The sequence below is a fragment of the Dermatophagoides farinae genome, chromosome 6, assembly GCF_024713945.1.
Source record: "Dermatophagoides farinae isolate YC_2012a chromosome 6, ASM2471394v1, whole genome shotgun sequence".
Taxonomy (NCBI): Eukaryota; Metazoa; Arthropoda; class Arachnida; order Sarcoptiformes; family Pyroglyphidae; genus Dermatophagoides; species Dermatophagoides farinae.
This window is the reverse complement of record NC_134682.1, coordinates 2,789,501-2,814,619: the sequence shown is the minus strand read 5'-3', so window position 1 is coordinate 2,814,619 and position 25,119 is coordinate 2,789,501. Positions and strand designations below refer to the sequence as shown.

The following is a 25,119-nucleotide window of genomic DNA, read 5'->3' as shown; positions in this document are numbered from 1 at the left end:
ATTCGAATGTGTTGAAAAATTTTCAAATTATCAATAAAATTTCGCAATCATCACCATCTAGCGTCATTTTTGCACACCAACCGACTGATCATTGTTATCATGCCAATTGTCGTGTGAATAAAAAAAAAATGAATAAATGATGATGAATGTAGCATATAAGGACAATGAAAAAAAAAACATCATGATAATTGATGATGTTATGATCATTTTTTTGTTGTTGACGTTGTGTGGTTGTTATTGATAAATGACTTATTCGTCTTGTCGATCCATTCAATGACATTGTAGTCTTTTTATCCAGAAAAATAATAAAATACATATATAGATTTCATTCATTTTGATCCAGAATTTATAAACAAAAATACCAAAGTTCATAATTCAAAAAAGTACAGAAAATTTACATTTGATAAAACAAAAATGTACTGTCAACGTTATCTATCAACGATCGTTTCAACACAACGAACCATTTGTTCATCGTCATCGTTATCATCATCATTAATCGGACAAAATTTTCGTTTTAATGTTATTGAAACTGCCAAACTAGTTTCAAATGTTCGAGGTTTATCGTAAGTGTTTAATTAAAATTCATTGGGTTTCGTTCAAAGAGCAATGTTCCTCTGTGATTTATAGAACTGGTTTTTTTTTTAATTTTCATTCATTCATTCTTTCAATTTTAATATCTTTTCAATTTTTTTTTCATATAAATATAGTAGTCAATCTCCGGTATTCATACCACCGACAATAAAATCATGTCATGTGGAAAATGAACCAATGTTCGCTTATCAACCAGGATCGAAAGAACGTTCCGAACTTGAACAACGTATTAAACATTATCTTGGAACAGTGACAGAAATACCACTGGTTATTGGTGGCGAGGAAATCACCACAAGCAATGTTAGTCCTAATCCAAAAATTTATAGAATGTTTTCATTCATTTATTTCAAATACACTTAGGTTGAAACACAATTGGTACCGTTTGATCATGGTCATATTCTAGCTAAATATCATGTGGCCACAGCAGAATTGGCCAAACAAGCCATTGAGAAAAGTTTGGCCAAAAATCTTGAATGGTCACAGACTGATGTTAATCATCGAATCGAATGTTTGTTGAAAGCGGCTGAATTAGCCAGTGGTAAATATCGTCAAGATCTGAATGCAGCCACCGTTTTGGGTCAAGGAAAAACGTTTGCACAGGCAGAAATTGATTCGGCTGCGGAATTGGCAGATTTTTTTCGTTTCAATGCCCATTATCTCGAACAGATTTACCGTTATCAACCATTAAGTCCTTCACCATCGGAGATTCGAAATGCTTTTCGTATTCGTGGTCTTGAAGGTTTTGTTGCAGCAATATCACCATTCAATTTCACGGCCATTGCCGCCAATCTTTCATCGGCGCCAGCATTGGCTGGCAATGCTGTCGTTTGGAAACCAAGTCCAAATGCTTTACTTTCGAATTGGATAGTATATAAAATTCTTCGTGAAGCCAATTTCGCACCCGGTGTCATTAGCTTTTTGCCATCAACACCAGAGACATTCAGTCAGAATGTGATTGCTTCACCGGATTTAGCTGCCGTAAATTTTACTGGTAGTGTGGCTACGTTTCGAGCCATTTGGAAAACGGTTGCAGCCAACTTGGACAGCAATAAAACGTTTCCTCGATTGTAAGTAAATCGAAAACAAAAAAAAAATTCATTTATGACTATTGATTTTTTTGAATTGATTCAGAGTCGGGGAATGTGGTGGCAAAGATTTTCATTTCATTCATCCATCAGCTGATTTGGATACCGTTATTGCACAGACAATAAGGGCTGCATTTGAATACAGTGGTCAAAAATGTTCGGCTTGTTCACGTTTGTATGTACCAAAATCGATTTGGCCAAAGGTAATTGTATATATTATAGAAACATTTTAATGATATTAATTTTCAAGCAGATCAAAGATCGTTTAGTGGAAATAACTGCTTCGCTAAAAGTTGGATCACCACTTGAATCGGACACATATCTATCGGCAGTAATTAACGAAGCATCATGGGATCGTAATACATCATTTTTAAATCATGCCAAACAAAATTCAACCAATCACAAGATATTGGTCGGTGGACAATCGGATAAAGGAAAAGGATTTTTTGTGCAACCAACCATTATTGAAACTACGGATCCTCGAAGTAAATTAATGACTACAGAAATATTTGGTCCAATTTTAACTGTTTACGTCTTTGATGATGATAAAATTGATGAAACTTTGGATCTGGTGGATAAATCAACACCATATGGTCTTACTGGAGCAATTTTCGGTCAAGATCGTGAATTCCTTCTTAAAGCTACGGAAAAATTGAAATTTGCAGCAGGAAATTTCTACATTAATGATAAATGTACTGGAGCTGTGGTTGCACAGCAACCATTCGGTGGTGCACGACTTTCCGGTACCAATGATAAAGCCGGTGCACCTCAATATCTATTTCGTTGGATTTCTCCACAGAATATCAAAGAAACATTTGTCCCATTACCAAATTGGAAATAATTCTTTCTATAGGAAACTCAAATTTGATGTCTTTAATCAATCAATTCATTCTATGACCTCTTCATATTACCGATTGGGAAAAAAAATTAACGCAATGAAATATTGATATTTGAAATAATTCACAGGTGAATAAATAAATTTGTTGATTTTTTTTATTTTATAAAAAAACGTGCTGTTTTGTTGGGTTTTTTTAAAAAAACCAACGAATATGTACAATTAAATAAAATCAAATATGGATTACAATCAAAATGTTTTAGTTTTGTTTATAAAGAAAAAAAATTTCCACTTGTTTTCAAGTATAATCTGGTGTAGAAAATCAAAATGGGACATTTATTTTTTTTTTCATTATTATTATTAATATAAAATCACCATCATCAACGGGCTATTTATTTATTCGCTGTCAACGAATTCGATAACCATTCCATCGCTTCATCGAGGCCATCACCTTTAATGGCCGATGTTTTAAATATTTGAAACGTTCGATTCTTTAATACATCAAGACCAAGTTCACGATGTACTTCGGCAACGGATAATGCATTTTCCATATCTTGTTTATTGGCCAACACTACTAGTATGGCATTTTTTAATTCTTCTTCCTTTGTAAATAAAGGTAAAAAATTTCAATAATTAATTATCAAATAAAAACGCTATTAGTACCTCGAGCATGGACACTAATTCTTGTTTTGAAATGCCTATTCGTTCACGATCACTACTATCGACAACATAGATAATGGCATCAGTGTTTGAATAATAACAACGCCAATACGGCCGAATCGATGTTTGACCACCAAGATCCCAAACTTGAAATTTTAGATTTTTATATGTGACTTGTTCGACATTAAAACCGATAGCTGTCAATTTTAAAATCAATGATGAATAAATTTAATGATTTTGTATCAAAAAAAAAAAAAATGTAAACTTACTTGGTATTGTTGTGACAACTTCACCCACTTGAAGCCTATAAAGAATGGTCGTTTTACCGGCACCATCTAAACCGAGTATCAATATACGCATTTCACGTGAACCAAATAATGATTTAAAATATGATAATAGATTGCCCATATTGTAAATGACTTTGTATTTGTTTCAGAAATTAAAGTACAATATGATAAAAGGATTGATGACAAATATCGTATGGAAAAGATAAATCACGCTCGTTTGTTTTTTCGTTACTTCGATGAATGAATTCCCGAATGATTGTTAGCAAACATTCATCACAGAATTGTCATTTTAGTATCATTTAATAATTGAATATTCGAATTAATATCTTGATGCCGTCAATTGCGAAAAAATAATCGGGAATGTGTTTGTGTGTTTTTGTTATCCAAGCAAGAATTATATAATTTAGCAGTGTCGCCGCTTCACGGGTTGACGTGTAGGTAAATAAGCAGTGGCTATTTTGAGTGGATAAAGCACATAAAGTCGATATGGAAATTTTTTTTTTTTTTGGAATTTTTAAATTTTATTATTCGATTCTTTTTACATGTGTATACACAGCTGCTAGTTATTTACATCGATGGTTGAATTTACAAAATGAAAATTTTTCTGCAATTAAGTCATCAAGATAATTAAATTTTATTTTCTTACAAATTATAATGAGGGTAACAAAAATGAGATCACAATTATTATTAGGCCATTTTTTTCATTACATCATAGCATTACCATTCGTTTTGCCTGTGTCCGCTGTATTCACATTCGTTTCAAGACATGCTTCTAATTCTTTTGGTTGAGTTTCTTTTTCAACGATTTGTTTACCTTCACGATGTTTTTGTTGTTGATTACGATTATTACGAATGAATAAAAGAATTGCCAATAGAAATATACCGATGAAAATTATAAAAAATATAGAAAGAATAATACGTCGAAGATAATAATGTCGTTTGGAACCGGTAAAAAGATCCTGAAAAAATGTATTCAAACCAAGCATTATGTTAGGATGTTGACATGTTTTAAAATAATCCGGATTATTTGATCGCCAATATGAAGGTTCGGCTATGTTCTTGGTGAATTGTATATCGGCCAAACTTTCCTGGCCAGCAATACGATAATGGACATCATGATCGAAGAGAATGACATCGATAGTATCATTAATGCCCGGTTCAACTAATGCTGCTGTTGTCGTTGTACCGATGAATACGCCCGGATATGCAATCACTTGTGCATATGGATTATCGATGCATTGATTTTTATATAAAACCTTGAAAACTTTATCACCTTGTATAAAATAGGCAATGTCACCAATCACACCGAAAGCTCCATCCAATTTACGTTTAAAATCAAATGCCATTGTCATGAAATATGAATCGGTTGCCGTACAGATTTCTGTTTTTAGATCACAATTTGCAATTTTTTGTATTTCATTCCAGAAAATTGGTGTCGTACTATTCCAACGATTAATTTTCATTTCTAATTGAAACCATTCGGCCTGTCTATTCGGCGTAATTTTCATCTATTTGAATGAAGAATTTTTTTTTTAAAATTCATTTTCTGTAAACATTGAAATCAATCTCGGAAACAAATCACATACCTGAATCAATAAAAGTGATCGATATCCATTTGGTGAACATTTACTTATATCCTTTACAATGGCTATATCTGGCTCAAAATTATAGGGAATTTTCAATGCCATTTGTTCATTTGGTGGTTGTTCATTCAGATTATATAACCAATAATAATGGCCATTAGATAGAAAATAACGTTCAAAATGATCATCAAAACGGATACGGGCAGCTGAATATACGCTTTCATGTTCACACATATCTGGTATACGATCCGATTCAATAGTGTGTACATGTTGAATTAGAATGATACATGAAATAATCAAATAATAATATATGGCGATTGGTGTGAAATGGATATATTTTGAACATTTCGATGAATCATACATCATCATCATCATTGATTTACGATCAATATCACAATTAATTGAATTCTGATGGTTGAAATTCATCATTATTGTTGTTAGTTTCGTGGTTCAAACAATTAATTTTTTTTTTTGGCCACGAATACAAACAAACAAAAAAACGAAATCGATAGTTTATATTCGGATATATGAGAAACATAGACAATAATAATCGAGTAAATTTTTTTTCCAACTTTAAGCATTCATGCATTCATTTTTTTTTTACTCGGTGTATCAACAGGTCTCGATCGGTTGGATGGTTGTTGTTCTTTTATTTGGGTTATTATTTATCAACAGGTCAATTGTCAAGAGTCAAGTTTTTTTTCTGGATATAAAAATTGCTAACTCAAACGAAACGAAACAAAACAAAATAGATGAAAGTCTCGTTCTTATTTTATTGTTATTTATTTGTTTGTTTGTTGTGTTCGTTAAAATCAACATCAAAAAAAAAAAAAAATGCCAACTATGCCCAAAATTGGCAACCTGTTGTTACCTGCAAACAACAACAACAACAACAAACTGATGGTGGTATTTGATAATAATATCGCCAACCGATCCTGTTATATTGATCAGGCTTGAATGGCCACACAAAACATTGAAATATTTTGTTTCGTTTCGTTAGTCATTCAAAATGAACAAAAATAAACTAACGGCATTTCAAATATAATATAGCCATGGAGATTTTTTATTTTTCGTCATTTTTTTTCTCTTTCAATGATTTTTATCACAACGGCAACAGGTACGACTTGGTGAAATTTTTTTTAAAATCAAAATCAAAATCAAAACAACAACAACAACAACAAAAATCATGCAAGCGTCTTTGGTTGAAATGGTCGCATGTTGAATGTTTTTTTTTAGCCGTTAAAAATACAAATATTTCGACATTTTTCATTTTAATTTATTGCCACATTATTATTCGATTGGTCTTTTCATTTCATCTCATTTTTCATCATCACAAAAAAAGACAGATTTAAATTATCAAACTCGATGATCTAACAATGAAAAAAAAAGTTGACAATAGAAAAAAAATATTTATTTTTTCTTAATTTTCGTTCAGCAATGAAATGACATTCAAAACTAAAACTCGGAAACTATCATCATCATCATCATCGTTTTATTCGTTGCCATATTCGAAATTGTTCATTGAAATCATCATGCATCATCGATTACATTAATTGTTTCGTCAGGAAATGTGTTAAACTAAGAGAGAGAGAGAAAGAGAAAAATCAAACGAAATCGCTTCTCTTGTTCCAGATTTTTTTTCCGGTGCCAATAATCGTTGGATTGTTGATATGTTTGGTTTTCGATAAAACCAATATCACAAACAATGATCTGACCAAAACGAGGACAGAGCTTGTAATTGGAATTTTTTTTCCATTCATTCAAAATTCCAACAATCTTCGAAATTAATCAATTAATCAATTTCGATTAATTGTTATGATTTATATTTCTTTTTTTAATTATTCGTAAACGAACTATTTTTAGATGGCGATCAATATAATCTTGATTTGGTGCTATTTGTCGTGCTTCATTCAGACAATCTTCGGCCAGATCCAATTGGTCTTTTTCAATGAAAACAACACAAAGATTATGTTTGGCTTGGATATTTTTCGGATCCAATTTCAATATTTGTTTATAACAATGACTAGCTTGATCAAAATCTTTGACATTATTGATTAGAATATCGCAAAGTAAAGTTAATCCTTTAAAATGTTCAGGCTGTTGTTTGAGTAATCGTTGTAAATATGGTAATGCGTCGATTGGTCTATGGTTTTCGGTTAATAATAATGCAAGATTAAAATTGGCACTTGAAAAATTTGGTTTCAATTGTAATGTTTGACGAAATAATTGTTCAGCATCGGTATAGTTTTTATTGGCCATTGAAATCATGGCCATATTGAAATAAATTCTTTCATTATTTTCATCATATTTTGTTAACATTTTTAATCGTTTCCATGCCTGATCAAATAATTCAAAACGTTTGGCATCTTGTACGACAATGGCAAAATTGAATAATGCTTGCTATAATAAAAATAAAATTAGATACACACATAGATTTTCATTGGACAAAAAAAACTTACCAAATGTTTTGAATTTATTTCGATTGCTTTCTGAAAATAATCAATAGCCATATCAAAACGATTCGAATGTATGGCTACAACACCAAGATTATAATAGATATCGGCATTATTATGATCATAATTTAATGCTGTACGATAAATATTGTTCGCTTCATTCGTACGATTCATTCGTAAAAGAATATCACCACGATTAATATATGCTTCAACATAATCGGGACGCATTCGTATCACTTGACGATAAAGATCATCAGCTTCTTGTAATCGTGATTGATTACGTGAAATTAAATTGGCTAAATTGAGAAAAATATTCAGATGAACTGGTGCTATACGAGCAAAACGTTGTTGTTGATCATTAATGGAAGTCTGTCGTAATTCAGACATTAATATCGTTTTTGCTTTTGAATAATATTTTTCTGATAGATCAATACGTCCGATGTGATTATAAACACGTGCTACATTACTATAGGCACCAATATCATCCGGTTGACGGTGTACGGCTTCAAGGAATAGATCAAGAGCTTTATAATATTGTTTTTCAATCTCATAAACATGGCCTAAATTGTTCAATAATTTTGCATTATTTGAATTTACACGAATACCCGATGCAAATATGTTATGTTCATTTTTCCAATCTTCATTTCTCATAATGGTTCGTGATGAATGTACAATGATCAATATGATGAAAACGAAATGAATAACATATTTTTCTATAAATTTCTTGTTCGATTGATCAAAATGATACGATAACATTCCAAAACCATGTGCGATAAGCATACAATATCCAAAACTTGGTATATACAATACACGTTCGGCAACAACAAAACCAACAGGAAAAAATATATTCGATGCTGGTATAAATGGAAATATCATTAGCGACAGACTGACCATTATGATACGACAGCCATCATTTACAACAAATGATTTGTATATTAACAAAAAGAAAAATGAATAAAAAATCAATGTAACAATATTACGATGATCGTTAAATGATTCAATCAATTGTATCGATCCCATCGTCCAATCACAGCATAATGTCCATGGATTGAGCAAAAGCCAAATATTGAATGCATATAGATAATGTTGTGTCAATTGACGGCTTAATCGATTCGGTGCATTGACGGCTGGATTATCAAACCTATTTATATAAATAAATAAATGAAATAAAAAGAATGTATGTATATTGTTCAAAAAGTCATAATCTTTAATGGATGAATAGGTGAAAATGAACGGTATATAAATTTCTATCGAAAATGTAAAAAAAAAACTTTACTTGGTAAAAATGGGTAATTGCCAACGCATTAACCAAAAACGAATGGTCAACAGGAGAATGGTCCATACTATGATGATGGTTATTCTTGTGATCATTTCCTTAATCCATTTGGGACATGACAATACCGACAGCGATGATATTCTTTTCAATGATTTTGTCTGTTTGTAATCATTGTTGTTGTTGTTGTTGTAATAGACTTTTAATGACAATTTAGAGGCTAGACGTTGTAGCTGATGTAAAAAATTTTTTTTAGTAAATGATGATGATAATAATAAAAATGAGAAAACAAAACAAAAAAAGATGTTCAACGTTTAGGCCAGAAACTAATCTAATTTATATAGCACAATTGTCACAAGAGTATTATACGAAAGATAATTACTTTTTGATTGAAGAATATTTCAATGACCATACAGATGGCAATCGATGTGATACCTTGTTCTTTACTAAATGTAGATACCGTGATTGATGTAATCGATGCCATTAGCCATATCCATTCTATGGGCAAACCAAAACAAACAAAAAAAAATAAGAAAAGTATTCAACCGTAACAAATGAATGAAACAAAACAAAAATAAAAAAAAATAAATCAGAAATTACTGTTATTCGAATCAATAGCCATCAATAAACGGTGATAGGAAAAAATTGTAGCTAAAAAAAATATTGCACAAAGACATTCAGCACGACCAACTAAACTGGTCACAGCTTCCGTATGTATGGGATGTACTGAAAACAATATGGCTGCTAAAAATGATGATTTTGTGGACATGAAAAGTTGACAAAATCTGCAAAAAAAAATAATAATAATAACATCAGTAATGATTAGTGATATATAGGAAAAAAAACTTGTTCACAAAAAAAAATGATAATCCAAAAATTATTCATGCATATATACTGAATAATATGAATCCATCTATCTATCTAACCATTTGTTTACGCCCCACATATTCATGGATTCATGCAATAAAAAAAATGTTGTATTTTTTGACATGCAAAATACTCATCATTTTTTTTGTATAATTAATTCAGAAAAAAATATGATTCTATACATCAAACGATTGATTTGATTTGATTTGTTTGATTGTCATCATTGAATCTTGTCGTCGGATGCATCCATCCTTAATAATCATAGCCTACAGTATTTTTAGTCTGATACAATGATGATGATGATGATGATTTGCATGCACATCATCAATCAGATCAGACGATCACCATTTATTATAGAATTATCCGTAATGATCATCAAATCGTTTTTTTTTCTCGTTCGCTTTCATTGTTGTTTGTTCAAACACAAAAAAAATATGAAAATTACCGAAAATATTGCAACGAAACGATTGTATGCAATATAATGTTGATCAAATGATATCCATATGGCCGTAGTTGATGTAGCCAATAATTGAAACGAAATGTAAGCACACATAATGGTCGATATGACTATTATATATATTATAATCATTGTAAAAAAAATGAAAAAAATTTATTGAAAATAACAAAAAAAAAAATAAATTTCAAATTCATACTCACTTTATGTGATTTTTCCTGTATGTATCGAATCAATTTTAATTTCATTGATAAAGCAAAACATGATGAAGTGAACGCATGAATGAAACAGCAGCAGCAGCAACAACAACAACAACAACAACAACAACAAGAAAAATTAAAAAAAAATGATTGATTAGTTAATTAGGTGGGCGTTTGACAACATGAAAAAGATTTGTCACCACTACATCATATCATCATTATCATTATTAAATAGGGTATTAATGAATGAACGTTCGGCAGAACAAAAAAAAATATTAGTTACAACAACAACAACAACAACGACAACATGTCATTGACAAAATTCATTTCCATAGAATTTATTTGTGAGTAAAAAAAATAAAAATAAACAGGATATAGAAGAGAAAAACCTTAGATCCTTGATGATATACAGATTGGAAAAAAACCTAATAGATCATTATGTCAAATGATTATCAGGCAAACACATGCAGATGAAAAAAATAAAATAAAATAAATCGTACAGAATATTCATGACATTCAAAGTATTAATCATCGAACTATACCTCTCTCTCTCTCTTTCCCATTGCCAATCTGTTGTTGCTGTGTTTCATGTCATTATATTAATATTACATGATGATGATGAGGATCGAGAGAGAAAGAGAGAGTAAATTAGATTTTAATTATATATAGCTACATTGATGGATTGAATGGATAGGTTCAATCGATCGGGAATTTATATTCATCTTCTTAGTGTTTATTATTATTTTCAATCTGTCAATAAACAAATTAATTGAGATTTTATTTTTATATATATCTCAATCTCTTTTTTTCTTTATTCTGGCTATTTATCTTGATCTTTATGCATATGTTACAAACTGGCCAGAATTTCAAGACAAATTGGTAGAAAAAAAAGTGGAAAGGACAAAAAAAAATTGACAAAAATCAAATAAAAACATAGTAAATAATGAATCGGTAGCAGCTGTAATCGAAATCAATACAACAACAACAACAACAAATATCCAAATCTTGATCAAATTGAATGATTGTATAATAAACTGTTTGGAACACTAAGGGAAAGTTTGTTTGTATATATATCAAATGAAAGCTAATTAGCTTTTGTAGCTTTTACATTAACGATACAAGATGATTATATTCAAAATGAAAATCTTATCATTTGTATTCATATATGTTTGTTTGTTTATTTATTTCATTCCCATTTATATGTTGAAACTTTTCAACGAGTACATCTTTCATCATCTTTATATTATATATTCAAGTGGTTGTCATTGTCTCAAGTACAAGTCAGAATATGACTATGACTAACTTTGTCTGTTTGTTTGTTTTTTTTCAAAGATAAAATAAAAATGGCTAAAAGAATATTCTGGAATACATATATGAACAACAATCGATGATGATGATGATGATCATGAACATAAATCAACAACAATGGTTGACTTTTGGTTAGATTTGGATTCTATATTGAAATCCAGGAAAAAAATCACTCGCTTATCAGAATAATGTAATATTGTGAAGAATTATTAATCGAAATTTTTATCTTTTGTATGAAATAAAAAATTATTTGTATTTGTGTGTGTATTTTTTTTTCATTTGCGTGTTTCAAACAGTCATTTTTCTGTCTTATTGTGTTTAGAGATAAACAAAAGTTAGCCATATAAATTTAGAATTTTGATGATTGGAACTTACATTATCCATTGGTAGACCCCAGAAATCATTATAGAATAGATTGATAATCGGTGTCACGGTACGTATATCTGGATTTTCTTTAATGGCCGATATATCATCGAAAACAAAATCACAATTCAATGCATTATAATAACAACAAAGGCAAATGATCACAATAACTATATCGGATTTATGATTATGATGATTCAAATAAGTCCAAAATGAATATGTTGAATTTGATGAAAATGATAAATCTGAAACATTTTTATCTTTTTTCTTTTTCAAATGAAATATTTGATTTAAACATATTGGTAGTCGTTGTTTTTGTCGACGATTATGTTGATGATCATCATAGCCATTCGATGAATCGGTATAGAAACGAAAAGCAGCCATTATTGAACACAAATCTATATAGAAAAATATAAGTAAAAATTAATCAATGAGTGATCAATTAAAAAAAAACTTTCAATTCGCTAACAATTTATTTTAAAACATTAATGATGATCATCATGGCTGCTGTTTCACTTTTTCTTTGAACATTTGATTCGGAGACAAAATGATGATCATTCACAGTTCACACTTTTTTTTCATTCAATTGTGAAATTTTTTTTTTCATGAATGAATGAAAAAAAACTTAATTCTGAATGGACAGAAAAAATGAAATTTAAAAAAAAAATTCTAAACACACGCACGAACACAGAAAACAATTGAAAACAGACTCTCTCTCCCTCTGTCTCTCTCGTGGTGAATGAATGTTTCAAATATCTATTCGAAATAGAATTGAATTGAATTCAATGTTGGCAACGAAAAAAAAAATTTTTTTCAGATTGGAATTTTCTGTATTTGTTTTGTATGGAATTCTGTTGCGGTTGTTGTTGTTGTCGTTTAAATCGAAACTTTGGATTCTCATTGAAAATCGCCACCAAACAAACAAAGAAAACATAGGAGAAAAATGATGAAAAATAAACTGTGAGATGGGTGGAGTAGATAGAGAGAGAGAGGGGGGTGGTGAATGGTAACATTTTTTTTGGTTAAAGCAAAAAAAAAAATTCTTCATTTTTTTTCTCATTTCATATTATTCATTTGATGATAATTATTATTCGATTCGGTCATTACAAATTATATGAACGTATTAATGAAACACAAACACATGTTCATAATGGTGTTTGAATAGCCACCAAAAAAAATAAAAAATAAAAATCGAATGTTTGGAATGTTTGCATGGTCTTTTTCACGTTCGAAGGTTTGAGATTTTTTTTGTTGTGTATTCGAAAAAGTAGAATCAACCAGATGTAGAATATCTATCATATTGTAGAAGAATATGTTTTTATGATTTTTTATCATCATCATCATCATTAAATAAAAATATGAAATTTTATTGAAATCAATGAAAAAACACACCCACCACCACCCATTTGTTCAAATAAAATCAATAATAAAGAATCGATTCTTATTGTATTGAGAAAAAAAATCAGACTCTGACCAACTAACCAACAAATAACAATACAATAATTTCGATAATCAATTTGTGAAACCAAAAAAATAAAAAAAAACATACAACGATAAAAACGATTCAACAACAACAACAACAACAACAGCCATGAAACTCAAACATACCCATTCGTTTTTGTAGAATTGCCAACATCATTATAGCGTTAAAATTACACACAAACAACAACAACAAACTAGAACCAGAATATCAAGGCTTAATAGCCGTTCGACGATCAAAAAAAAGAAAGAAAAAAAATTCGTCCGAACATTTCATTTAGTGTAAAAAAAACGAAAATTTTAATCGACATTCACACTACTATACTAGCTGAAATGATTTTTGGATCTACATCGTTCGTTTATTTTTATTTTGTAGTTGTTGTTACTGTTGTTGCTGATGAACTATAATTTCTGATTCTGATGATGATGATGATCACTGGAATTTAAATAATTTACATTTCACACACACATACACAAATTGCATGATGAGGGGAGAGAACATGACATTCATTGTGAACACATGGATCATGGTCATGATGATGATGATGATGAAAAATTCCATTGATGATTCAATGAAAGATCATTTTCATAATTTTTTTTCTTATAATTTTTGATTGAATTTTTTTTCATTTTTGCGGTAGAATGATGACGATGATGATGATTATGGAAATGAATTATAATAATAATATCCGGAATCCGGATACTAAAACCAGTGGAGATGATCAAAAAAACATTCATGATAATGGAATTACGTCATCTATGGACATGAATTTCGAATCTTTTTTTTTACCTGGTGAATGAAATTTTAATATTTTGTTATACCTTTTGTGATAATGGAATTTTTAACAAGATGATCATTATACCCGGACACACCTATTGAATGTATTCATCAATTATAGTCAAACAACAACAACAGTAGCAGCAGAAAACACCCACCAACCAATTCTTTCTTCAAGAAAACGAAATCATTTTCCATATCGTGGACCAAAAAATATTATCGCTACTTCATATACATGTGGTGTGTGTGTATCATCGTCATAACATGTAAGTAGATTCTTTTATTTTCTTGTTATAAACACATATATAAGTGATATTATTTGGTTGGTTTGGACAAATAGGGGGCAGAAACCAAAATATCTCCAGTTTACCACTCGTTTTTTTTCTCTTTCTCACTCATTCATTCACGAATGTTGATGATTTCATGTTGATGATGATGATCATTACGAGCTATGGTTTTTTTCTTGTCTTGTTTATATACACATGAAGGTTTCCGTTTCAATGTTGTTGTTGTTGATACTTGAATACTTTTTTTTCAATTCATATCGTTCCAGTTCATTATACTTGAAATAGATTTGCCTTTTTTTCCCTCTCTCTGTGTGTGTGTGTGTGATATTCTTGCTGCTACTTGAACGATGACTGCCAAACGGGCCATATAAAACAGCGATAATAATAATAATAATCATAATCATAATTAGAGTTAGGCAATAGGAACAAGATATCAGATTTATCAGAATTTTTTTTCGGGTAATGAAAAAAAAAACACTCACATTCTCAATCTGGGCATCAAACGATTTTCTCTATGCTTTCTTTGGCTAAATTAGAAACAAAATTACAATCTCCGAGAATATATAGAAACTCGAAACGAACAACGAAAAAAAATTAATTCAAACATTCGAACCATATGAACAATGGTTATCGATATTTTTATATATATATTCGATATTCGATTCGAATTGATTTAATCGAATTCGAATGTTTTTTTTTTCATTTTCCAATTTAGTATCCATGATATTGGATAGGCAAAAGAGAGAAAAAAACAAAGCGAGAAAAAAAAATCACAAGAATTACTGTATTTCGAATTAGAATTCGATGATGATGATTTTCATGATTGGCGGTTCTAGCAAAAAAAAAAAAAAAAAAAAATGTGAGAAAAAGAATAACAGATTCGGGATATCGAGATATGGACAACCGAATACATCAATGCTATGTGTGTGTGTGTGTGCTGTGTTTGGTTGGACAAGATAAGACGAACGAAGTAAAGTTGCATTAGAAATTCTTGCTTTTGTTTTTGCCGCCAATATGAATGAATACTTTGAGTTTCAACGATATAATTGATTTATTTCAATTTTTTTTCTCTTTTTTTGCCCTTTTTCTTTCGTTCAAGTCCAATGTTAAACGTTTTTTAGAAGAGATTGATATGAAAGATATGATGATGATGATGATGTGAAATATTTGTAGAAACGAAAAGAAAAAAAAACACGCATACACTATTGATGGGGATATTATCTTTCGAAATTTTTATTTTTTTTCTGCTTCAAATATTCTTCGACTCACCAAACTGTTACTTACTATGAGAATGATGATTTGGATGATTCTGGAGGGCAATTCTTTTCCGGTCTATGGACCGGAACCAAGAAAAAAAAATTGAAACAAAATTGGCAAAATTGTATAGTATAGTAGTGTGGTGTTGTAATTATCAAATCATGTTCAAATGGTCAAATGAAAAAAAAAGATTGAAAAAAAACGGAAAAGAAAATTCAGTTGTTATAGCAATTAAATACTCATCACATTTGTAATAAACATAAACAGACACATCATTTACACACCACCCATACTCATCATCATCATCATCGTAAGAAAATGAGAAAATAAATACCAGAATCGTAATGTTATATGCAATTTTTATGGCTAACAACAACAACAACAACATGGCTAAAGATCATTGATGATTGAATGGAAAACGGAATGTATTCCAATTTGTGGAACAAGAGAATACACACTTTCGACAGAAAAAAAAGATGTTTTTTTTGTGGCGGCTATTATTATTACAGCCTTGGGTTATATTTCGAATGTTTGAAATTTTTGCTCTTTTCTCCATTGGGTGTAATCAACGAAATCGAATCGATGATGATGAAATTATTCGAGAAATCAATGTGAATGAAATAAAAAAAATGAATCAAATGAAATTAATAAACAAAATTATTATTATTATTATTATCATCATGAAATGAAAGTTTCTTCTCACTCACATTCAACCAGGTCCAGATGTTTACGATTGCAATTATGAAACGAATAAAAAAAATTGATAACTTTACCGATTTGGATTTGGAAACTCTTTTTTTTGTTGGCCGAACTGATGGACGTGATGATGATGATGAAAGTCAACACTATGCAACGAATCAACATGGAATCTGATTCCAAATTCAAATCTTTACTGACAGAATTTTTTTTTCATTTGTTTTGTTGTTCTTTAAATAGCGACTAGCAAAAAAAAAACGATTAACAAAGTTAAATGAAAATAAGCGAACGGCTGCTTGAAAAGTTGAAAATTCAAAGAATGGCAGTGCCACCCCTTCTATTGTACACAATTCTTAATCATCATTTTCATTTTCATTTTTTTTTCGTCCAAAACCAAATGAATTGTAATGGGTGAAAATTGAACAAAAAAAAGAGTTAATTAAAGTCAAACCCCGTTGTTGTTGTTTTTTGGAACAACGAGAACACGGACCGAAGAAGAAAAAAAGAACTTATTCAAATTAATTAAATATATAAAATTTCACCCCACATTAGACAGTAATGAATAAGCTAACCGAGTAAATTATTCAACAATTGGACTGCGTAATCAAAATCATGGGTAAAGTGTATTATTATATCACAAAGTTGAAAACTTTTTTGAAAAAAAAATTTAAATCAATTTAAATATCATCATCATTTTAGCTTGAACAAAAAAAAAATGTTATTTGAATTTTAAACTTACCCTTTTTTTTGGTTGTTGTTGTTGTCAAGGTGATAATGGTCGAAATGATGATAATGATGATGATGACATTAATCAATCAATCAAATGTCAAACGATCGATCGATTTCAACAACTATAATGAAATTATCCACACAAACACACGAGGTAACTGTATTATTTGATTTGAAATTCCATATGAATACAATGTGTTCATATAAAATGCGATCTTATGTGTATGTGTATATTTGAAGAATAACAGAATCACAAGAATTATTTATACGCCTACTACACATATATGTAAACAACACAAAAAAAATACACATGGTGTGTGTGGTTGGGCTGAATAAATGAATTTTGGCATTCTGATTCTGAATCAAAAAAAAAAAATCTGCGCACAACCATCAGTGAACAATCTGTTTGAAAAGAAAACCAACATCTGAAAATCTGACTGTTCCAGAAAAATAACCAAATCAAAAACAGTGAAGAATACATATGAGAATAAACAATAAAATAGTAGAAAGAAAATCCGATAACCTCATATGATGAGTTCAGATGTTTGGATTATAAACATTAACCAGTTTTTTGTTTGTTTGTTTTGAATTGAATATAACCGGCAACACAAACACACACACAGACACATGAATTGGCTATTGAAAAAAATGAGAACAAAAAATTCGGCGTTGAATGAATGAGGAGAATCCTCGTATTACCAGAAAAAAAACCAGATCTTCATTTCAAGTCAAGTTTTTTTTCTTGTAAAAAAAAATTCGACTCAAAAAAAACATCACCATCACTCGACGAAAGAAACATTCAAGCGAGGTGGTGGTGGTGGTGGTTGTTGTTGTTGATTCGAGTTGATGATCACCATCATCATCAATGGCTGGTGTAAAAAAAAAAAATAAAACTCAAATGGCCAAGCCAAACATAATACATTCACACCATATGAAGAGAGAGGTATAGAGTAAAGGTAGTCCTGGCAAAGGTCAAAGCATAGGTATTTAACCTGTGTGTGTGTGTGTTAGTAAAGTATGGCCGAAACATGCAAGCTTTTTTTCCAGAAAAAAAACGCAAGTTGTTCTGGTTTTTTTTCACCTTTTAATCCAATGCAATGATTATGAACCCGTTGTACTCACACATCGAAATAAGAAATCTCGTTTTTTAACCCTTCTATTGTCTTCTCTGTTTGGATGTTAACAAAGGAAAAAAAACTTGTGCCTAATCTTTTTGTTTTGAATTTGAAATCAAAATGGCCACGATTCAAATTTTATGAAATCCATTGTTAGATGAATGATTCACATGAGATTTATTTTTTTAAAAATTGGAAATTTTTTTTCCAATTCTCTCATGAAATTGAAAGAAAAAAAACTGTGAATTAGCTTCAAGGGGCAATGAGGCGCATATGATGTGATTGATATTCCCCTTTTTCTTTTTGATCTTTGTAATCGATCTTTTGGCAATAATAATCGAATGACATTTTACAAATCAATTTTTCTTTTCATTCAAAACTCTTTTTTTTTCATTCCTGTTCCAGAATCACATTGCGAATTCTGGTTGATTCACTTATAATAATCACATTTTCATCAGTTTGATGATGATGATGATGATTTTGTGAACGTGGTTGAATATTTTTTTTCTTCTCAAATTCGTTTGGTTTATTTATTTATTTATTTTTCTTACGGTTTTTTTCCTCATTCACCATTGTCAAATAATAAATTGATTTTTATTCACTTTTTTTTATTCTGATTATTATAGAAACAACAACAACAACAACATCGACAACGATAACGATAACCATCGTCGATTTATCGAATGAATGAACGAATGAAATGTGGAGGAAAAATTCTACACCGTTGATTGAATCACATACACACACACACAAATACGTAATATATAAACAATGCATTCTTCAATTCCAGAAATTTAACCGCGTAAGAGAGTATAAGTTTTCAATATTTTTTTTTTTTTTTTGCTTTGTTTTGCACCGTTCAAAGTGATAACGTTTCTAGTCTATTCTAGATCGTTGTAGAAAAGATTTTATCTTATTTTCATGTGTTGATGGACCGAATAATAATGGTCGAGTTTCAAACAAACAAAAAACGAATGAATGAACGAACGAACGACGGTTGGCTTTGTTAACAACGAATTTAAGAAAAAGATTTTTCAATATGCTCCGTTGACACACACACACACACAGAATAAGGTTTTGTTGTTGTTGTTGTTGTCGTTTTTTTTTGAGAATTCATTTTATAAAAAATTTTCTTTATTATTGTCAACCGTTTTTTTTTTAATAAGCACAATTTAGTGAAAAACACACAAATGCCGAATGGTTTCGAATAATGGTGTTGATGATGATGAGGATGTTGACAACATCTACTTTTTTTTCTGGATACAAAAAAAAATCCATTGCCATTTGATTCACCACTAGCCATTAAGTGTATGTGGGTGTTTGGACATGAATTTTTTTTTCGTTGTTATAAATCAAATTTTCCTCGATTCTTGGCTACACAGAGACCAGAAAAAAAACCTTGCTTCAATTTACATTGTCATTGTTGTTGATTGTAATTTTTTTTTAAATGACCACAAATTTTAAATTTTACAATGAATCATTGTGATCAATTCGATAAAATACTTGTCGATTTGTTTTTTTTTTGTTTTGTTTTAGTGTGAAGAAAAAAAAACAAGAACAGAAAAACTTTTCAAACAACCAGGGACAACAATAACAACAAAAAAAACATCAGTGATGTTTGCCGAATAGAGAAAAAAAAACGATTCATTTTCATTTACAGCTACGATTGATTAACTTTATGGTTTTTTCGACAAAAAAAAAGTTCAATAAATATTGAATGAATGAATGAACTATAGAACAATCATGATCATCTCAATTATTTCATGAAACAAATTATCATTTCGTTAAACGGTACCATTTTGTAATTTATTATTACAAACCAATAATGAGATAACAGAATGTTTTCAGTTTCCGGTTCAGTTTTTGGTTCACTTAACCACCGGAAACAGAACATGGTTTGTATGTTTGTTTATTTGTTATATAAATGAATGTGAATTGAAATTTATCTAAATTGACATAATAATAAAAATTTCCTGTTTCGATTGATTGTATTCAATTCAATTATATGCAAATTACGCATTAATTATTGTTTTCTCTCAAAAGAGTTAATGATATGTTAATTTAGTGAAAAGTTTGAATTTTATTCGATAGATGGCAATACTTTTTTTTATTTGAAATATTTTATCATTCGAAAAAAAGTTAAAATCAGTCTACCTCTTTTTTTTGCCATCAACCTGATGATAACGATTGAGGTCGAAGGCCTTTTTTTTGTTTGCTTTTGAGCTTTTGGTGACATTTACCTGTTTGTTACCTGTGTATGTGTGTGTGTACGTGTGTGTTTGATGGCAATATTGATCCCGGGCTCAAGAAACAAAAAAAAGGTGTGAACCTTTATGTTTAGCAGTTTTGTGGAAAAAAAATTATTTTTTTTATTTACCGGTGACACTTGTAAACACATATATACAAAAAAAAGACATACACACACAAATTTACGATTGAGATCGATCAAAGTTTGAATAAAAATAAAAAAAAAGAATGAATTGACAAAGAAAAAGAGAAAAAAAATGAATCCATAAAATGTTGTATCAATAGGTGTGTTTGTGTCAAACAAAAAACAATCTTCAAAATGGTGATGGGCAATTTATCAACTGATAATCTGATATTCGAATGAAAGAATCGATAGTGTCTTTTACATGATTTGAATGAATGAATTGAAAGAAATTAATCAATTAATTGATAATTACTGGCTAATGTGGTCTAAATAAAAGATATGTGTGTGTGTGTGGTGTAGGCTATGAAAACAAATGATAAACATTTACAAACAAACAAAAAGCAAATAATAAAGAAAGATATTTTACAGAATTTTTTTTTAAATTTTTTTCTGGTTTGAATTGATTGATTGAGATCAATGAGATCCATTTAGTTGCTCCATAGAATTGTTCTTGGATTAATTTTATTTTCACTGGAATCAGACATTGATGATGATGATGATGATGATGACGACGATTGAAGGTCAATAATTTCTGTAGTGCGGGGGCGATAGACCAGAAGAAATGACCATTTGGTCAGTTTTATATGAAAGCATTGACCATTTTACCAGGATTGATTGTTGTTGTTCATTTACGTTGATCCATATAGAATTTATTATTATGTTTATTATTAGCTGTTTGACCATTGATTTCTATTTGGGTAATTCAAATCCATCACCAACATGTTTGAGTATTCCAGAAAAAAAGAAAAAAATGAGTTTATTGAGTAAAACTGGTCATTATCAATTTGGTGGTAAGGGACAAAATTTTATGAATGTGTAGGTGTGTGTGTTGTTGTTGTTGATCGATCGATCGATGTAGGGCCTTTTTTAGCAGAGTTTTTTTTTCTTTTCCTTTAGACTTTGGGTGAAAAAGTTTCATCTTATTATTTTTAGTGTATTTTTTGCGTCTTCATTGTCATCATCATTATTATTATGATAATGATTAGGGTCCTATGACCAAAGCAGTAGCTTTTTTTCATTTTCAAACAGTACAAAATATTAGATTGGAGAAATCATTTCATTTTGGATCATTCACTCAAATCATGCTATGGTTCTTACCTTCTGCTCTATATATCTATACATTTATGGCCCCTATGGTCCATTATCACACATAAACACTGATTTATCAGAAAAAAAATAGAAATCTATAGAGTTGCCAAGTTGCCCTTGTATGTATGTGTGTTAAGATACACACGCAATCAAATTCACTCAAACTTACACACATACACACACAAGAGTATATACGATTTGTAGTAAGAAAAAAAAATTGACCAAAACCTAAGGGCCTAGCCTTTTTAAAAAAAAAAAAATAATAAAAATTGTGATTTGAAATAGAGCATACACACGTACGCGATTGAAAATAAAGTGATCGCGCGCACGATACAATATACCATCATCGTTTATATACAATATATATAAGAATGACCTTTGGCCGAGAAAACAAAATAAAATGGCCTTGAGTTTTTGTCCGGGCTCAAAAAATCAGATCAACACACACACACAACGAAAGAGAATAAAGTGAAAATAAAAAAAAATAACGAAAATGAAAATCCAAAATGACGTTGTCGACAATGATGATGACGAGATTTACGGGCGAATCTTTTTTTTTCTTATTTATATGGCTATTATGGTAGCTTATAGACCTATAGAACCATTGACCAACAGAGTTATAGATTTTTGAATCACATTAAATCTCACATCAAGTGTAACAAGTGTAGTATTGTCACAAAATTGTTAAAATTTCAAGATGGTTTATAAATCAGAAATTTACCGATTAGATCCAACAACAAAAATAGATCAAACAACAGGTGTTTGCACGTGCATGACACTAAAATGACACATCCCACATCATCATCATCATCATTATCATAATCAATAAAATGAGGAGTGTCACTTTTGGAAAACGAATGAACTAAAAAAAAAACAAAATTGCTCGAGGACATCGAATAGACATCAAGTGAAAAAATTGAAATTATCTACCATCTTCTTTTGGACAGGTAGCACCTGTGTTTGTGTGTGTAAGTTTATGAGTACAAAAAAAGGTCATCTGGTCTTTGCGAGACCTAGTGAGATTCTAGATTTTTTTTTATTATTATGTAATTTTCAAAACCCAAAAAAAACAATCCTTTTCCAGCTAGCAAATTATATTTGTGGACCAAGAAAATGGTCAAAAATGGTCAAAATAAAATAGGGTCCACGATTTATTCAAACAAACGTAATTGAATACTGAATGAAAAGAAAAGAAGAGCTTATTGAAATTGGCGCGTAAATCTTTGACAAAAAAAAAATCATTTGTTGTTGAATTACGTCTCGATCATCGTGAACGAAGGTCTACATTGGGTCTGGATCTTTATTGTGATCATGTAAAGAAAACTGAGCCAGTTTTTTTTCACTTTACTACGCACGTTGCAATCAAAACCCAACCAAAAAAAAAAAAACTGAACAAAACTAAACAAAATCAAACTCTTATACACACACACTAACAACACACATATACACACAGTCAGGTATAATTTGATTTTTGGCGCGAAGCATTAATGTCCAGGACTAGTTATATATGTGGATAGTTTATGACTAAACATGCAACAACTAGCGTGACTAGACTTCAAAATAAACAAGTCCACATGGCCAAAAAAAAAACCATTTTGGATGGGTGAATTAATAAATCAAGGTGGTACAGTGTAAATAAAAATCGGATGGTATTGAATGGATTGTGATTTGATTTAACTGGAAAAAAAACTGAAAAAAAATTACTCACCATCCTGATAATGATTGGAAAAAAATTTAGGACTTGGTGTACGGCGATCAAATGGTGATTGTGGTGGACTTGTATCCGAACGGGTTAATTTATGCCATTCATAACGGCCTTGAAGCGGTTTTTCCGTATGAAAATCAAAATTCCAACGATTACGATCGATAATTCGTCGAGAATTCATTTGTTCATAAAGAAGACGTTTTGTTTCCAATGGATCGGATTGACCAAATAATGATCGATTTAATTTATTTGATGATGATTTAAAATTTAAATTTTCATCATTTACTGTAACTGGACGAAATAGATCCCGTTGTGATGATGATTTCCATCCATGTGATGAATAATGATGACAATGACCATGTGTATCATTATTTGATGACCATAAAGTCGTACGGCTTATTTCGGTCATTGTGATAGCTTTCATCTTGTTGTATTTTTTTTTTAAATAATAATCGAAGGGATTTTCCGGATAAAATTAATATTAAGGAATCTGAATGTCACTTGTAAAATCTATGGCCAAAATATGATCATTGCTTTGAAAATCACAATTATGTAGAAAAGAGAAAAAAATTTTTTGAAAACGATTGATGATAAAATAATTGATGAAAATTCAAGTTTCTGCTTCAACAAAGTAAATGCGCGCCAAAAAAAAAAAAATCAAAGTTTAAAGTTGCAAAATTCAAACAAATGTTTCTGATATCATGTCCAAACAGACACTGGACAGCTATCGTACGATAGATCCAGACTTTATTTTCATTTTTTTTTCTTTTCTTCATTTGATTGTCTCTTTTTTTTATTATGTTCTAAATCTTAAGTCCAGCCTATAGCTAGCGTAATCGTTGTTTTTTTTGTGTGTGTATTTTGCACCCTGATTGGTGGTTGGTTGACTAGCTGCAACCAATCCTCAGATGAACGTAATATGATTGGCGAATGATCATTGATGATGATGATGATGATGATGATGATGGCCACCTGTCAACCTAACACTGGCCATATAAAGTAATACAAGAAATAAGAGGAGGAGAAGGGGGTAAATTGGGGGGAGATGAAATATATGAATTGTAAAAGAGAAAGCAGAAAAAAAAGTTGCACCAATTTAATTTGTGGACAACAACAACTACAAAAAAAAGTTCAACAATAAATTGACTGTTGCTGTATAATCTGTAATTTTGGACCACAATTCAAAATCGATTGATGATTTGTATCGAGCCAGAGCAACAAGTTGTTGTGTATGCAATCATTTCACACAAACGTCATTATAAACTTGGATTTCAATGCAATCAGATCATACACAAACACACACACACACACACACACACACACACATAGTAACCAACGACAATAACAAAACTACGACGACAACGACGACGACTAAGAAGACGACAATAACAACAAGTTGTATAAAAAGCCTGGTCGAACAGCAACAAACGAAAATAAGCAAATAAAATATATTCTTTCTTTCTTTCGTTTTTTCCTTTTGGTTTCATTAAAATCTAAAGCCCAGGCAATATTTTTCTCTCCCTTCGTTTTTTTTACGTTATGAACCTTGCAAGGTTTGCTTTTTTTTGTTGTAGTTGTTGTTGTTGGTTTGTTT

The 25,119-nt window shown here is 30.3% G+C and overlaps 5 protein-coding genes across 9 annotated transcripts; 1 reads left to right on the top strand and 4 right to left on the bottom strand.

The window, feature by feature from the left end:
- Nucleotides 1-73: 73 nt before the first annotated feature.
- Nucleotides 74-2,766, top strand: P5CDh1 (delta-1-Pyrroline-5-carboxylate dehydrogenase 1). Its single transcript, XM_047057352.2, has 5 exons — nucleotides 74-563; nucleotides 708-891; nucleotides 952-1,658; nucleotides 1,723-1,879; nucleotides 1,930-2,766. Exons 1-5 carry the CDS (start codon nucleotides 415-417, stop codon nucleotides 2,515-2,517), a joined length of 1,785 nt encoding a protein of 594 aa, XP_046913308.1. The 5' UTR covers nucleotides 74-414; the 3' UTR covers nucleotides 2,518-2,766.
- Nucleotides 2,626-3,893, bottom strand: Arl1 (ADP ribosylation factor-like 1). The gene is made up of 3 exons (XM_047057365.2): nucleotides 3,441-3,893; nucleotides 3,175-3,368; nucleotides 2,626-3,113 (listed from the first exon to the last, which is right to left on the bottom strand). The coding sequence occupies exons 1-3, from the start codon at nucleotides 3,577-3,579 to the stop codon at nucleotides 2,904-2,906; spliced, it is 543 nt and encodes a 180-aa protein (XP_046913321.1). The 5' UTR covers nucleotides 3,580-3,893; the 3' UTR covers nucleotides 2,626-2,903.
- A 180-nt stretch (nucleotides 3,894-4,073) lies between these two features.
- Nucleotides 4,074-5,947, bottom strand: LOC124494188 (uncharacterized). Of its 2 annotated transcripts, XM_075731933.1 has the most exons (3): nucleotides 5,913-5,947; nucleotides 5,045-5,760; nucleotides 4,074-4,966 (listed from the first exon to the last, which is right to left on the bottom strand). In XM_075731933.1, exons 2-3 carry the CDS (start codon nucleotides 5,468-5,470, stop codon nucleotides 4,163-4,165), a joined length of 1,230 nt encoding a protein of 409 aa, XP_075588048.1. In that variant the 5' UTR covers nucleotides 5,471-5,760; nucleotides 5,913-5,947; the 3' UTR covers nucleotides 4,074-4,162. The 2 variants fall into 2 exon arrangements, with proteins under 2 accessions (XP_075588048.1, XP_046913312.2); XM_047057356.2 differs by lacking the exon at nucleotides 5,913-5,947 and having other exon boundaries at nucleotides 5,045-5,903.
- A 486-nt stretch (nucleotides 5,948-6,433) lies between these two features.
- On the bottom strand, nucleotides 6,434-17,881 carry LOC124494181 (protein O-mannosyl-transferase TMTC3-like). Of its 3 annotated transcripts, none has more exons than XM_075731926.1 (9): nucleotides 17,196-17,881; nucleotides 11,972-12,357; nucleotides 10,292-10,306; nucleotides 10,080-10,201; nucleotides 9,368-9,552; nucleotides 9,150-9,265; nucleotides 8,771-9,000; nucleotides 7,501-8,635; nucleotides 6,434-7,441 (listed from the first exon to the last, which is right to left on the bottom strand). In XM_075731926.1, exons 2-9 carry the CDS (start codon nucleotides 12,341-12,343, stop codon nucleotides 6,848-6,850), a joined length of 2,769 nt encoding a protein of 922 aa, XP_075588041.1. In that variant the 5' UTR covers nucleotides 12,344-12,357; nucleotides 17,196-17,881; the 3' UTR covers nucleotides 6,434-6,847. The 3 variants fall into 3 exon arrangements, with proteins under 3 accessions (XP_075588041.1, XP_075588040.1, XP_075588042.1); XM_075731925.1 differs by lacking the exon at nucleotides 17,196-17,881 and adding an exon at nucleotides 13,912-14,102; XM_075731927.1 differs by lacking the exon at nucleotides 17,196-17,881 and adding an exon at nucleotides 12,429-12,643.
- A 2,955-nt stretch (nucleotides 17,882-20,836) lies between these two features.
- LOC124494199 (uncharacterized) lies at nucleotides 20,837-24,241 on the bottom strand. Of its 2 annotated transcripts, none has more exons than XM_047057366.2 (2): nucleotides 23,529-24,241; nucleotides 20,837-21,421 (listed from the first exon to the last, which is right to left on the bottom strand). In XM_047057366.2, exons 1-2 carry the CDS (start codon nucleotides 23,947-23,949, stop codon nucleotides 21,357-21,359), a joined length of 486 nt encoding a protein of 161 aa, XP_046913322.1. In that variant the 5' UTR covers nucleotides 23,950-24,241; the 3' UTR covers nucleotides 20,837-21,356. The 2 variants fall into 2 exon arrangements, with proteins under 2 accessions (XP_046913322.1, XP_075588052.1); XM_075731937.1 differs by having other exon boundaries at nucleotides 20,837-21,403.
- Between the last annotated feature and the right edge of the window lie 878 nt (nucleotides 24,242-25,119).

What these genes read in the sequence shown, in the direction of transcription:
- P5CDh1 (XM_047057352.2), top strand. Translation starts at nt 415, where the DNA reads ATGTACTGTCAACGTTATCTATCAACGATCGTTTCAACACAACGAACC. An exon ending in AGGAAATCACCACAAGCAAT is followed by an intron (nt 892 to 951) that starts GTTAGTCCTAAT and finishes AAATACACTTAG; the next exon opens with GTTGAAACACAATTGGTACC. An exon ending in AATAAAACGTTTCCTCGATT is followed by an intron (nt 1,659 to 1,722) that starts GTAAGTAAATCG and finishes GAATTGATTCAG; the next exon opens with AGTCGGGGAATGTGGTGGCA.
- Arl1 (XM_047057365.2), bottom strand. Translation starts at nt 3,579, where the DNA reads ATGGGCAATCTATTATCATATTTTAAATCATTATTTGGTTCACGTGAA. An exon ending in AGTTGTCACAACAATACCAA is followed by an intron (nt 3,369 to 3,440) that starts GTAAGTTTACAT and finishes TAAAATTGACAG; the next exon opens with CTATCGGTTTTAATGTCGAA. An exon ending in AATTAGTGTCCATGCTCGAG is followed by an intron (nt 3,114 to 3,174) that starts GTACTAATAGCG and finishes TTATTTACAAAG; the next exon opens with GAAGAAGAATTAAAAAATGC.
- LOC124494188 (XM_075731933.1), bottom strand. Translation starts at nt 5,470, where the DNA reads ATGATGAATTTCAACCATCAGAATTCAATTAATTGTGATATTGATCGT. An exon ending in GATCACTTTTATTGATTCAG is followed by an intron (nt 4,967 to 5,044) that starts GTATGTGATTTG and finishes TCATTCAAATAG; the next exon opens with ATGAAAATTACGCCGAATAG.
- LOC124494181 (XM_075731925.1), bottom strand. Translation starts at nt 13,945, where the DNA reads ATGTCATGTTCTCTCCCCTCATCATGCAATTTGT. An exon ending in CCCCTCATCATGCAATTTGT is followed by an intron (nt 12,358 to 13,911) that starts GTATGTGTGTGT and finishes TTTTCTATATAG; the next exon opens with ATTTGTGTTCAATAATGGCT. An exon ending in CAATTACCCATTTTTACCAA is followed by an intron (nt 8,636 to 8,770) that starts GTAAAGTTTTTT and finishes TTATATAAATAG; the next exon opens with GTTTGATAATCCAGCCGTCA.
- LOC124494199 (XM_047057366.2), bottom strand. Translation starts at nt 23,949, where the DNA reads ATGAAAGCTATCACAATGACCGAAATAAGCCGTACGACTTTATGGTCA. An exon ending in TTCCAATCATTATCAGGATG is followed by an intron (nt 21,422 to 23,528) that starts GTGAGTAATTTT and finishes TTACCCAAATAG; the next exon opens with AAATCAATGGTCAAACAGCT.